Source organism: Ammospiza caudacuta, chromosome 10 (assembly GCF_027887145.1).
Source record: "Ammospiza caudacuta isolate bAmmCau1 chromosome 10, bAmmCau1.pri, whole genome shotgun sequence".
In the NCBI taxonomy this organism is placed as follows: Eukaryota; Metazoa; Chordata; class Aves; order Passeriformes; family Passerellidae; genus Ammospiza; species Ammospiza caudacuta.
The window spans coordinates 12,295,797-12,309,848 of record NC_080602.1 but is presented as its reverse complement, the minus strand read 5'-3'; the positions used below and the strand labels follow the sequence as shown (position 1 = coordinate 12,309,848).

The 14,052-nt window shown below is 39.5% G+C and overlaps 1 protein-coding gene across 1 annotated transcript in view; it reads right to left on the bottom strand.

Annotated features, from left to right (window-relative positions):
* SCAPER (S-phase cyclin A associated protein in the ER) overlaps positions 1 to 14,052 on the bottom strand; it is a 136,337-nt gene that overhangs the window by 100,670 nt on the left and 21,615 nt on the right. Inside the window, exons 6-14 of the mRNA XM_058811238.1 lie at positions 13,350 to 13,450; positions 12,785 to 12,901; positions 10,764 to 10,924; positions 4,470 to 4,732; positions 3,830 to 4,048; positions 2,087 to 2,257; positions 1,553 to 1,628; positions 615 to 732; positions 185 to 296 (exon numbers count right to left, since the gene is read on the bottom strand). Coding sequence (XP_058667221.1) covers positions 185 to 296; positions 615 to 732; positions 1,553 to 1,628; positions 2,087 to 2,257; positions 3,830 to 4,048; positions 4,470 to 4,732; positions 10,764 to 10,924; positions 12,785 to 12,901; positions 13,350 to 13,450 — 1,338 coding nt within the window. The remainder of the gene's footprint in view (positions 1 to 184; positions 297 to 614; positions 733 to 1,552; positions 1,629 to 2,086; positions 2,258 to 3,829; positions 4,049 to 4,469; positions 4,733 to 10,763; positions 10,925 to 12,784; positions 12,902 to 13,349; positions 13,451 to 14,052) is intronic.

Genomic DNA, 14,052 nt, shown 5'->3' with positions numbered 1-14,052 from the left:
GATTTGAAATAATGCTTTCTTCACTTGCTGTGATGCACAAGTCAGCTGTGAAAACTATGTAAACTCAGATGCAGATGACAACTTCATTTCACCACTAGTTTGAATCTCTAATATGTCTACTATGTGGAAAAAAAACCTTTCCTGCAAGGCAGCAGAGCAGCCCTTTATATCACAGAAAGCTTACCCTCTCCATTAATTTCTGAAGCTTCAGTGTCTTTTCTTCACGTAACTTTTCTCTCAGCTGTTGAGCTTTCATTTGTTTCTCCTCATGCTTCTTTTTGGATTCTGCTATTGTTCTTTTAATAAAACCAAAGAAGAATAAAATCAAGTTAGACAATATTAACTGACAGCGTAGCAAACATTTCTATGCCATTTCACTAAGAGAAAACAAACAGGCCACTGGAGGGCAATTATTTCCCGTAAATGTGAATACTGTTCTTCTAGACTTTAGTTAGTGGACAATGAAGTACGAGCCTATTCATGAAAAAATACAGATTTCTGTAGCACTTTCCACCCAGAGACTCCAAGAGAGCAGATTTGTGGAGAGTTTCCAGCAGCCATGAGTTGGGCTGCCTGTTTTCCCTGGCTGAGCCAGGCAGCAGCCAGGGCAGCACCTCTTGCGTGAGGGTGAGGAGAGTTTCTCGTGCATGTGGATGCCGTGCCCGGGGGGGCGCGCGGGCTCCTCCTCCACTCGGTCTCCCCACGAGTTGCTCTGGCGCCACGACTCACGAGCTGCACAGGTGAAAACAAAGGCAGGGGGGTGTCACAGACATGTTTTATGAAAAATTGTTTTGCTAAGATTTTTTTCTCCTGAGAAGCTGAGAGGCCTCAGGAATAAAATGTAAACAATGGTTATCTGCTGCTGTGGAATGCAACAGGTGCATCTGGGATTGGTCTCATGTGGTTGTTCTTAATTAATGGCCAATCACAGTCTGGCTGTCTCAGACTCTCTGGTCAGTCACAAGATTTTATTATAATTCCATTCTTTTCCTTTCCTTGCTAGCCTTCCGATGAAATCCTTTCTTCTATTCTTTCAGTATAGTTTTAATATACTATATATCGTAAAATAATAAATCAGCCTTCTGAAACACAGAGTCAGATCCTCATCTCTTCCCTTGTCCTGGGACCCCTCTGAACACCACCACAGTGGGGATAATTTAAACACACAAGAAATGCCAGTAACAAAGGATTACTCTCTCTAGTTCTCTCTCAGATGGGTTTTCTTGGGCCTAGGTGCAAACACAGACTGAAGCATCTTTAATATGTGTCCTTTTTTAATGCTTAATGATTTTATTGCACTTTGATCCAGATGATAATATAAATCTGGATTAAAAACCATAAAATTCTAATAGAGAGAAGCAGAAAGAGAACTGAAGAACAATGAGACACAGTCTGAACACAAAGGCCATCTTTCCTCAGGAAACAGCAGAGAAGATAACATTACTTGGAATGTGTTGGGCAAACTTCTGAAACCTTAACTGGCCATGAATAAAAAAGGGATTTTTCTAAATTTTAGATTTCCATGTAAGCACAGTAATATACAAAAATTTACCTTCATAATCTGCCAGAACATCATTCCAGTCCATAGACAAACCACAGAAGGATATGCTTCCATTGCCCATATTAGCCTGAAATTTAACATGAACCAGAGTAAAAACAAACTTTAACTCACAGGTGCACACACACATTAAACAGTGCCAACTCAGCAATATTCAGCAATGTTTCCAAACAGAACTGGCCTCCCCAAAGGTCAGTGCTGTTCCCAGTCTGACAGTAAAAATGAAGACTTCTGCTTCGTCTACTCTTCCACAGTAGCAATGAATGTAACAAGTCTCAGCTCCCCCTGTTTTGCACCCAGAAATCAGCAGCAGGACACTGACTGCAAGCTCAGAGGGCTCTGCATCACACAGCAGCACAGTGCTGCTGAGTTTAGTAAGACAAAATATCCCTCAGTATGGGACAATTATTACATGGCACATGTCAAACAGGTTACTTCAATGCCAAAAAAACCACTAAAAATTCTATATTCATTCTCCACTGACAACACAGCTTTACCAGGGCACAGTACAATGAACTGGACACTCACAGAGAAGTCACTGTCATTGTCAGTCTCGATGTTAATGTCATTGTTCTCCTCTGCCTCAATCTCCCTGGTTAACTGCTCCTCCTCTGCAATAGCACTGGCAATGGCTTCTTCATTGGCCTTCTCCAGCCGATCTGCTAACTCCTCTTTCTTAGCCAGGACTTCTGCCATGGACTGGAGCAAACATGACACCAGAAAAATAACCAAAATCAGTAGCAGGCACAAAAAGGAGGATTCTACATAGCTAATGTGAATTGTATGGTATTTTGCTCAACTTCTCTTTACTTACAGTTTTTTTACTGGTATATTTTGTGAAAGTAGCTGAAAATACAAACCCCACTAAAAAGTGTTAGCAACTATTAACTCACTTAGTAACTACATGGAACACGAAATTAATTATTCACCTAATTTAAAAACTTGTTCTGCCAACCCTGACATTAAAAGCACAAAGACAGTTCTCCTGCAATTACTGCTTTAAATACTTACTCTTGGGGACTAAGCAAGGCATACTCTGAGACGTGAGTGCATGCCATGCTGTCACCTCTACAAAAGGAACCGTGCTCCAAAGTATTATTTAAAGATGGAAATTATCTGCATGAGCCGTATCTGGAAATTTCACTATAGTTAATACAATGGAATCTCAGGTTGTACTTGTTTTCCAACATGAATGACAAAAGAATGGGGCAAAAATGTAAGCCTGGATATGCTGATTGTGTTTCCTTCTCTAGTGTCCAGCATTAACCAGACCACTCCCACTCCAGTATCAGACAGTGCACCACAATACACAAACTGGGGCTTAAAGCAGGCTAATCTAGGGCAGTAAAATGCTTCCAAGAGACACAGATCCCACCAACCTGGCAGCATCCTGAACTGCTAAGAACTGAGCATCTGAAACAATGTCAGTGGGTGAGATGCTTGAAATCTGTTCTAAAAGCAAACAGGTACATGGCTTGGAAATTACCTAGCAGGACTACAGCTTGCAAAAGTTAAGGGGAAAGTGATTTACAGGAAAACTTCTGCAAATCAGATTTTTAATCTAGTTTCTGACAAAACAAAACCAAACCAAAATGAACACAAACCCCTAAAAATCCAAAACAAAACAAAGCACCTGAAAGTATAACCTGGATTTTATGTAACATTACTGTAACTCTCCACTCAGAGAATCCCAGTGAAGCAAACACACCCTGAGACCTGCAGAATTCTCCGGGCAGGAAAGCACACTCTTTCTGGGAAACCAGACAAAAACAGAAAACTGACTTCATGCTTTTTGCTTTAAGAATGGCATTCCTCCAAATTGCTTGTTGTAAAGGAAGACCCAGCAGAGCAGCTCAGCAAGACTTAAAAGGCAGAGGTCTGACTCTGTTTCTAACAGAATTTTGATATCCCACGTGCTTCCAGTTTGAATGATGAGCAAAACTGAAGTAAGACTTTAATGAGAGTGTGACTTAAATGAAAAATTAGCACAAACATTATTAAAATAAGTAATGAGAGCAAAGATCTATCTACTCCAAGTAACACACTTCTATCTTTCTAGTTTAAGTTCCCAAACTTTACCAGAATTGAATTTTACAAGAAAAGAATCTGTGCAACTATTTATTTTTCCTTCAGTAGGTACCTCATAGATTTCTCTACAGTTTTTACATAAGGCTAACAGAAAACACTGTGCAACACAGACCAAGAAAATTGAGGTTTAGATTATTCACTCACAAATCTTATGAGGTTTCTTACCAATCTGGCAGCACTCACATTTGAAATATCTGCAGGATCCATTTCAGTTTCAGATTTAGCTTTTTCTGTTTGATGCAAGTCTGCACAGCCAGGGCTCTGGGGGGAAGCATCATTCATCTGCAGAATTTTTGAACTGCAGTCCGGGCTGCTGAGAACTGGAGGCATCTCAGGAGCTGGTTCTAAGGAATCCCCTTGCAATGCTGTGCCAGTGCTCCCATTGGCTTCCGAGGCTGGGAACTAACAAGAGGCATTTGCAAAATTAACAAAATGGATCATACTGATTTTTAAAGTCAGAGTCAAATTTTAAGGAAATAACTGGGAACAACAGTGAGTGATGCAAATAACTTCACTTCTTTCAGGTGCTCATTACCTTGCAAAAGTTGGATCTTTCTACCTGAAATGTATGTATGAGATGTGTTGAATGCTGACTGGTTGGAAAACATGGAAAAGCTGTCCACAGCATCATAATTTTAATTAGTCTACTTGTGCTGACATTCTACTGCATTTCCATAAATGTAACTGCAATAACCATTATTTGAACAGCCTTTCCTGATCTGGTAAGTTCACAAAAGCTCTAGCCAACACCACCTTTAGAAAATGCTCTGAAGTAAAGTTGCAAGATTTAAGGTTAGAAAACAGCTCAAAATGATGGACTGACCTGAGTCTTCTCAGTAAGGAGATCCTCAGAGTGATGCAAAGGATCCTTCTGTACCAGCTCTGTGCTTTCAGATGCAGCACTGCCAGTGACTGAGCTCCCATGCTTGTCTTCTGCTGGTGGTGAAATGACATTTTCCTTGTCACTGTCACCTCTGGACTTCAGTGATTCTGCAGCTGCAGGAGCTTTTGCTGCCGAAGCAGTGGAGCGAGATCGAACGGGCCTCCCACGCTGAACCGTCTCCCAGCCCTCCGCGTCCTTCCGATCTACGTGAGAAAAACACCCTCCTCTCAGACAGGAACACTGCTAACAGGAGCACTAGAAACAACTGCTTTATTACAGGATTACACAAGTTGTGGAGAAAAATGTTCTCTTTAAAAATCAATACCAAAAAAATCAATGACATACTCTTCAGCAAAGCCTTTTACTTGAAGGAATGCTCTTGGTATTACAGACACTGAACTCCATTCATGGGACACGTTCTGTTACTGCAGAGTGAAGTAGCTCAGGCACAAAAAGCTCTGGGAAATGGCAAGGTGTACTTAAGCTTGCCATGTTTTTCCTTGCTATTTCATGAGATGGTAAAGCACAACAAAGAAACAGCATCTGCTCTTCTCTGCAGCAACAGTAACATTAGAGGCCTTTTGTGGAAGTGCGAGTACAGACAAAACAGCTCAACTCAGCATGGAAAGCAGAAATGTGGCTCACTATCCTTACTATTCTGCCAGTGCTTTCTTTACTTCTTTTTCTATTTGTTTCACTTTGGCAACAAAAATATACTAATTGGTGTCAGCTTCTAGAAAACTGCTTTTCCTGGATTCCAGGAAATAGCAAAATATTGCTAGAATAGGACTGCAAGCAGAAGGAGAAAATAGAAAAGCAGTTTTCTTCAATTACTTTGATTTCTGTACAGCTGTTACATACAACTTTCTGATCAATATTTCTGATGGTGGTAGGTACTTGAAAACCATTTAAAGTTACATTTGTCTGCCTGAAGCATCAGGTCCTAGGTGTGAGCAGATTTCACGGTGAACTCCTTCTCCATATGTAACATTTTTGTGGCCAGCAATTAAGAGCAGCATTTAATTTCTCACACATCTTGAAACAACTGTAAGATATTTTTTGAAGCCTGACAGTACAATTCACAAGTGTGAAAGGTAAGCTCAGGCCTGTCTATTTGCTGAACAAAAATTCTTGCAAAAAAACACAAGAATTAACTATGTATATATATTCCTGGCAAAAGCTGCTTTCAAGATTGTTCACATGAAAAGAGGAAAAGGGTGTAGGAGATGATTTTTACCTGGAGGAGTAGACATGCAAAAAATCCCAACATTGTTTTACAGAGGGTAATAATCTAGAATACAACTTGTCTAAACAATTAATCCTCTGGGTATTTCTAAGGGTTTTACTAACAAAGATAGTCATATAGCTCAGGCATAAAGACCAGAGCTGGAGCTCAAATGTTAAGGTTTAACATATCAACTGGACTAAGCAGCCTTTAGGTGCACTTGAACTGCTGTCCAACAGCAGCAGTAACCAGAAAACTGGAAATGAGCCAAAACCAGAACTGATGGCACGTTTATCCTTTGCTGCCCTTGGCATCCAGCATTTTACAAACACTGCTATTTAACTGTGAGGTTCTTTTAACATCTCAGGATGAAACACAGCAGCCTGGCCCAACAGCTGGTGTAACTCCTGAGTTACCAGGGAATTTGACAGGACTGTACTGGAATTTATCTTTGCTGAGCAGCTCATGCAACAGCTGGTTTTACATAACTATATAACTGTTCACAAATCTCAATGATAGATGCAAAAAAATAATTTGGTATTTTACTGTTGAGACAGTTTCATTCCAGAAAAATTACTGTGTATTTTTAAGTAAACAAAATTCCCAAACTGTCTGAGTGAATACGGCTGATCTCTTCAGATCACTGCTGGTACCAGAGTCTGCAAAAAGCCTTCCTGTGTTCCTTCTCCTCATGTGCATTTGCATACATTTCAGTGTGTCCCACGGACCAGAACAGCAGTCAAAAAAAACACCAATTACATTTTCCTTTGCCACAGACTGCCCACTTGACCCCTGTAGGCAACTTTGGCCTTCTTTAATTTCTTCATCTTCATATAGAAAAAATATTACCTACAGGACCTAGTGATGGGAACATATTGCCCTCTCAGGGACAATCTCAACTGCAGCCATTCCCCAGGGAACAGGGTTTAATTCCCCAGGAATCACAACCAGATTTACTGCAGAAAGCTCCCAGCCTGTGCAGCACCTGGCTCTGCACCTGTGGGACAAGGACTGCCCAGGCACCTTGTCTCCCACCCCATCCATTTTAGTATCCAGTGGGACCACAGAGACTCTGCTGTATCTGGCTTAGGACACAATCTGGCCAAGAAATTTCTCTGACAAGTAAGAGCAGAGATTGGTCAGAACTACTAATATCAACCAAAAAAACGCCACTGCTTTACTGCAGCAACCTTTGGGCTGCAATTCTTTCTGCTTGTCTTTGCAAAACAAGATTGTTGAAACACTTCACTGCTATTTGTTCTGAAAATTGAAGTTACCTTTTACATAAAAGCATCTTTTCTACATTCAAAGGATCAGAAGATACCCTTTTGTTATATCTACTACCTAAACATCATTTTACTAACATCTAGATAATAAGATATATTAATCATATAAATGTATCTTAACAATCATACTAGTATCTTTTACTAATATCTACTAAAGCTTATTCTACCAAAAAAGAATATTCTTGCCTGTCTTGCCTAGTTGTTCTTTGTCTCGTGGCATATTTCTTAGTAGTCTAAAATGACAGAATGAATCAGAATAAAATTATTCAGAGAAATAGAAAACCATAACCATACTTACTAAAGTAAGAACAAATCTTTTCATAAAAGCCATACATGTTCAATTTTTAATTTGCATTTGTTCACTGTCAGATTCATATTTATTACCCAAGCCTCAACCAAGCATTTTAACCCAGAAATACCTGCATTTGAAAGAATATTGTTTGGTGACTTCTTTAAAGACAAAGCAGTTTTTAATTCATGGATGTATTCAGACTCCTGACCTACCTGGAGTCAGTTTAACAGTGTCATGCCACCTGACAATTACAGTGCACCAGAAGATTCTGTTCATTTTAATTCACCAAGCAGTTCAGGGTTCAGTCACTTCCAGGCACGTTTTTAAATAAGAGTTTGCAAAGCTAAAATGTTTATTGACATTAAGTCGCATCTAATGAGAGACAAAGTTAGCACTCAGTGAGGCACCAATCTTCCTCCATGTTTTTTCCCTCTGTGTGGAATTCTTACAGCCCAGTAGCCATCTCCACAGGCTACATATCACATGCTGGGTTTGATTACTCCCAGAGCTTTGTAAATGAATAATTCATTTGCCTGCCCTGATCATTCTCCAGTTTCATGTGAACTTGGCTGTCCCTGCCTGCTCTTGTGTTACATGGATGTGACAAGCCATCTGTCATCCCAGCCTCCAGGCTCTTGGGAAGTTGCTCCATCTGGAAGAACTGCCCAAGGAGCTCACTGGAAACACCACAAACAGAAATGCAGGCACCTGTGTGCAAGCTCCAGGGGGTCCTACCGCAGGAGATGCACAGCCCCTCTAAAAAATTTACTTGCTAGTGACTTCATGCCCAAAGCCCCACATAAATAAACTCCAGCCCCATCTGAGCCCCAACCAGGAGAGCTGCCTGGGAGGGCTGGACATGCTGCAAGGTCTCCAGTCTTAGGTACATTACAGAGAACATCTATTCACAGCTATGGACATGAGCAATTCATACAAGAAAGATGATAATGATAGTAATAACAATAAAAACCAACCAGATTTCAAATATGGCAGGAGAAAAAAAAAAAATTAGTGCTTCTGAGATGTTCACATGTTCTAGATTGTTCTTTGTCCTAAATCCTGTCATAACATTATTTTAATTGTAAGCACCTATTCCATTTCTAATACACACTCTAAACTTGCATAACTCATTTCACTTTTTACCACAAGCACCAGGGAATTCACAAGCAGAATTGCTCAGACAGCAAGAACAGACTACATTCCATATTGTTAAAGACACTCAAGCATGAAAGACAATTTTTTAAAATTCATTAAAATATTGAGGGTAACAGTAAGTTTAATGAGGGAAATGAGATAAGATGATTTAACCTCATTTAATTATGCATTCAGAAAAGGAAAGATTAAAGAACTATATGGAAAAATAATGCATTTTCCTTCTCCCTGAGGGCTTACTTAGTTAAATTTGGAAATTGCATCAACCATGAAACAGATACAGTATCATACCACTCATCCACATCAGAAAACCACTGTGAGACCTAATGATAATGCTGTTGGAAATCACTGGAGAAAAAGTGTCTGGGGAAATCCTGTGGCTGTAAGCCCCAGCTGGGCTCTGGGTGGGCAGGGGAGCATTACAGGAGGCAGGGGAACCCTTCCCCCAAGGCCCACATGCCCCAAACAGCTGTTTGGGGAGTGCATTAGCTGGGCAAGGGCAGAGCAGATACACGAGCCTCAGAGCTGCTCCAATAATGCATGTGAAGAGGCCCTGTGGCTCCCTTCACAGAAACTTCAGAGATTTTCTTCTGTTTTCATCACTGGGGATAACTGGATCTTACCCAAGTGATTCCACCTCCCACACACAGGACAACATGCTCCTACAGAGAACTTAATTTGTTAAAAACAAAACAATTCAGCCACGAGCAAATCACTGAAATTCTCCAATGCTCAATGTCAGCAATTAGAGATTCCTAAGAATAAACAAAGTCTAGAGGAATGACTGTTATTTCTTAAAATGAAATGTTTCAAGTCTGGATTGCATCCTCCATTTGATTTGAAGATTACTGAACACTTGTAGCCAGTACTACACGACCTAAGGGGCTTCTCTCTATTTGAAGCTTATCAGCTGAAAGTAACATTCAATAAAACACTGTACAACACTGATTCTTCAGCCCTATAAAAGCCTCTGAAAGTAACATAAAGTATTTTGTTTTCCTCTTAGCCTATTAAAATGCATTATCCATATTGAAATACAGATCACTTTTATTCCCTGTGTAGCTAACAACATTCTCCCTATGCACAAGAACACCTAATAAAGGAATTTTAGCAACAGCTTGGAGCCCTGTCCCTCTATTACGAGCAGCAATCACCAGAAAATCTTTTGTTACAAGTAACTTCAACTAGTGGTTTATCTCAAAAGTGGAATTATAAATCAGCTACAGTGCTGAAAACTCAGCCACACAGCTCCTGCTCTCTAAGCAGCTCACTGCAACTGTACACAGGCAGCAGCCATGGATCCCTGTCAGCCAGCACCCTTGGAGCATGGCTGTGATGGTTCTGCTCCAAACAGAGGAACCCACTCCTGAACTCATTCACGTTACATGCCAGACCCCTGGACAAGGTGCTTTACTTCCATAATATACCACAAGTCTTCAAGTCACCACACATGGCTTCTACTGCTCCCAGGTTAACATACAACTATCTTAAATTGATACATGTACTTCCTGAAACTTAAAAAAAATAAGTAAATAAAGCATTGCACTTTTAATTTTCTTTCAGAATATCCATTTCTACATCCTGCCTGATGGTTTTGTAGAAAGTAGAAAGTCATCTGAGACCACACATGAAGAAAATAAATGAAAAAGAATGCAATTCTGAAGACAACCTCAGAGATTCAGTGCAAAGGAACTAATTTTATAAACCAAATGGTAGTTTTTTATGTCTGCAACTAAACCAATCTTTTCTAGAACCAAAGATCCTGAATTAATCATTCTCCAAAGAGCATCTTTAGAAAAAACAATTCATAACTAAATGTGGTAATTCTTGTCTTCCAAAAAACCATCAATTGTTACTTCAGCATAGGTCTAATAGCATGTTCTCCCAGGACATACAAAACTATCTTGAGCTCTTCCCAGATTCCTGGACATGCATTATTCTTTATAGTGTTAAGCCATCCCAACTTGCAGTCAGTTAGATTGGCAGTTTGTAACCAAAGACCTTTTGCTTCTTGGGATGTTATGAACTGGTTTTAACAGATCAAATTCTAGTTTGTGAAAATACAGCAGAATTTTACCTTCACATGAAAACACACTTTTGGCTCAAACTTAACTATTGCAATAAAAGGCTGCATGAATCTTTTGTCTCCACATTGAATTTAAACGTTGTACTTTCCAAAACTAGGTTTAATTTTGCTTAGAACCCAGGTCATCACATTCTGAATTCACTTCATCCCACAGAGTTTGTGAAAACAACTTAGGCCACAGAAGGGGACTTGCCATTTTTCCGCAGTGCCTTCTGTGCAGGGGGTGCCAGGCAGGCTTGTGCAGTGGCCAGCTCAGGATTGGCAGCTTTAGTTCCATGGTTGGCTTTTACCTTATCGGCCCAACTTACACCCGAGGGAGCCAGGCGTGTTGCAGAAATGGTCACTGCAGGGTTCCTAAATGAAAGTCACAGCTCTTTTTAGTGTCTGGGCAAGTAACAGAATGGTTTGTTAGAAAGCTTTATGAGACCATCACAACAGTGCTGAACAGAACCACCTCTCCTTTGGCAAACTCTCCAGCTTGCAGCAATTTACACTGAAAAGTTGTTGGAATTTGCTCAACTAGTCGCTGTTTTTAATAAACAAGATTAAATTTAATCATTGTGATACTAATTTCTGAAGGCATTAATATTTTTGGCAACCAAAGCAATGCATCATAAATTCTACATACTAAATCTTGAAAAATACTCCTGTCATTTCAAACCTGGCATTTGACCATTTAGCACTCCCAATTCCTTTGAATTAAAAATAACTAACAGATTTTCCTACTCATCTTCCACATAAGTGATTTTATTTATCACACCCTTCTTGCTATCTCTTCTCCAAATTCTTTTCTTTTTGCATCAATGCTGTTGGATACCTCTGACTGTCCCTGTTTCCAGTTTCTGTACTTTTCTGAAGATGTGAAGATGACTACAGGTATGAATCATTAATTTCTACAGAGGTACACCACTACCTTCTCTCCTATCCCCTATTTCTTTCCTAGTAATTCCTAGCATTCTGCCAAAAATTTCTGTAGCACCAAGTAAGTCTCAGCCCTTATTTTCCATCCTATTTTCTCTCACACACAAAATATTGTAGCCCTCTGGGGTTGCCTTGCTGTGAGACACAGACTAAGAAGAAAAAAATTTGCAAGTGTGAAGGATAGAAAACTCATCTTGCTGTTCCTTGCTCTAACACACACAGTTTCTCATCATGCTCCTGTGATTGTGCATAAAACAGCTCCAGCAGCAATAGCAACAGGTTATTACAGCCAAATAAGACTGGCTGAAAGACTAATTGTGCTGAGCTGTTATGTTCTAATAAATATAAAAATAAAAGAGCATTGATTTCCACCAGATTCAAGTGTTTCATTTGAGTGCTTGTGCATATTTTCTCCCCACCACCAGGCATTTCAGCAGACACCTTTCAGATGTTTCAGGTAGGTATCAACAGGTTCCTCTACACAGGGCCTAAACCAAACACACTTTGTAGTATTTTTGTAGAAATACCTGATTTTCAGAGAGCTCATTCCTCAGAGGTGCTGACCAAACAGCCCAGTATCACATCTCTGCTGAGGACAATGCAAGCACTCAGGCCACTGGGCAGTGTGTTCCTGAGATCCCAAAAACCTGAAGGTTGCTGTTTTTCAGCACATACCCTGAGAAAGATCCCAACTGCACACATCTGTGCTCTCCAGACTGAGACAGCACCAGGCAGTGCTGCTCTAAATCTATGCACATTTTTGTTGAACTGCTTTCAGATACTTTCATTTCAACAAGTAAAAGATGCTCTACTGTAGTATACAACATGCTCTACATTTGAACTAGTATCAGTTCTGCCACACATCAGAATCATCATAATCTCACTTTACACTCACTCTTTCTGACCTGTGTTTACTTCTGCTTACTCAGCTGGCCATTCACATTGCACACACTGGCCATTTTAAAATGCCAGTTACAGACATTCTGACCTTTGTTTTGTAGAGAGAAGAGAGTACTAAACAGATCACATGAAATACACTGACAGTATTTTATCTTCAGGTCTTTGTAATTACCAGTTATTAAATGTATTACCAAGTCATAAATAAATAAGTCCTTGATAGGATTTTCCTTTAGAGATCATGGGCTTTTTGTTAAGGAATGCAAAAAATTGCTTATATGATTTAATAACAACAAAACAATACATTGGTTACTACAGAAAAATAGTGCATTCATGAGCTTTGCTTCAAATTAATCTTTATTTTAGCTTCAATAAACTTCTGAGTTGGTTTCATACCCAAAATTTAAACTCCTTCGAGCATTTGATGTCACACTAATCCTGTCTGTGGAGGGACTTGGGATCACGTGGCGTCCTGGAGACATTTTCTTTACTTCCCAAGCCAGTGAAGTCGGTCTGCAAACCCAGGAAAGAAAAGTTTAAAAATACAATTCACAATAAGTCTCCCTCTATCACCTTAAAGCAAAGCTAGAACCAACAAACACTCAGTATATTAACAAATCCTGCTGAATTTGATCATTTATCTCAGCAATTGTTTCTACTCTAACTACAAACCCTATCAGCAAGACCCATATCCAAAATAATGTCTCCTCTCAAGACTACAATGTTTATTTCCAATTCCAGTATAGAGCAAAGCATCAAACCACCATTCAAAAGGAAAAGATGAGGGAAGGACTGGAAACATCCTCTACTTCTACGTGACAGTGACAATGCACATAAAATGTCCTCACACCCATTTTGTCCAAAAGGAAAATTGGTTCTATTTGCTGAAGCTCTGCTAGAAAATGAAGTTTACTGTGAACTTTACTCTCTCTGTAGATTAAAAAAATATAAATCTAATTACCTGCTTTGAGCATCAGCTTTTTCTAGCTTCTCCTGTAGCTGTATCCAATCAATCAATGCTTTGAAGTCCCTTACATAGTTATCAAGCATCATCAGGACTTCCTGAAAAGCAACCATCACATCAATCTTTCTATTTAAAAACAATCCCCCACCCCAATAAAGGAACTGAAAAGAAAGGAGGACATTTACAATTTAGCTTTCTCATTAAACATAAACCCAGGAAAACCCCTGAAAACAAGAAAGCCCAGATAATAAAGATTTTTATGTGAACAATCATTAAAACATTTATCCTAAAAAAAAGGTGCATATTATTCAAGATCTGTTTCAGCACTAATGTGTAAGGACAAAATGGTAACATTTTCAGGAAAATAATTCTTAACTCACATAAGGATACCTGTTTCATTATTAATATCCCTTTTTTGGTCAGAGTTATCTTTTGAAATATGCTGAACATACATCACCAAGAAGGCAAAACTGCATAAAACCTAACAGGTCTGTGGAAAACGAAAATATCACAATTAATCTGTTTGTGAAGTAAAAGTAGACAAAACTACACAAAGGCAGCAGCATCAGAACCTGGGTGGGATTAAAACATTCACTGTCAGAAACTGTGTGGGCATGCTGCAGATTTACTCAGAATATGCAAAACCTTGATGAAGCAGTTTGAATCTGGAACCATATGTTGGTCTCCAACAAATAAAATT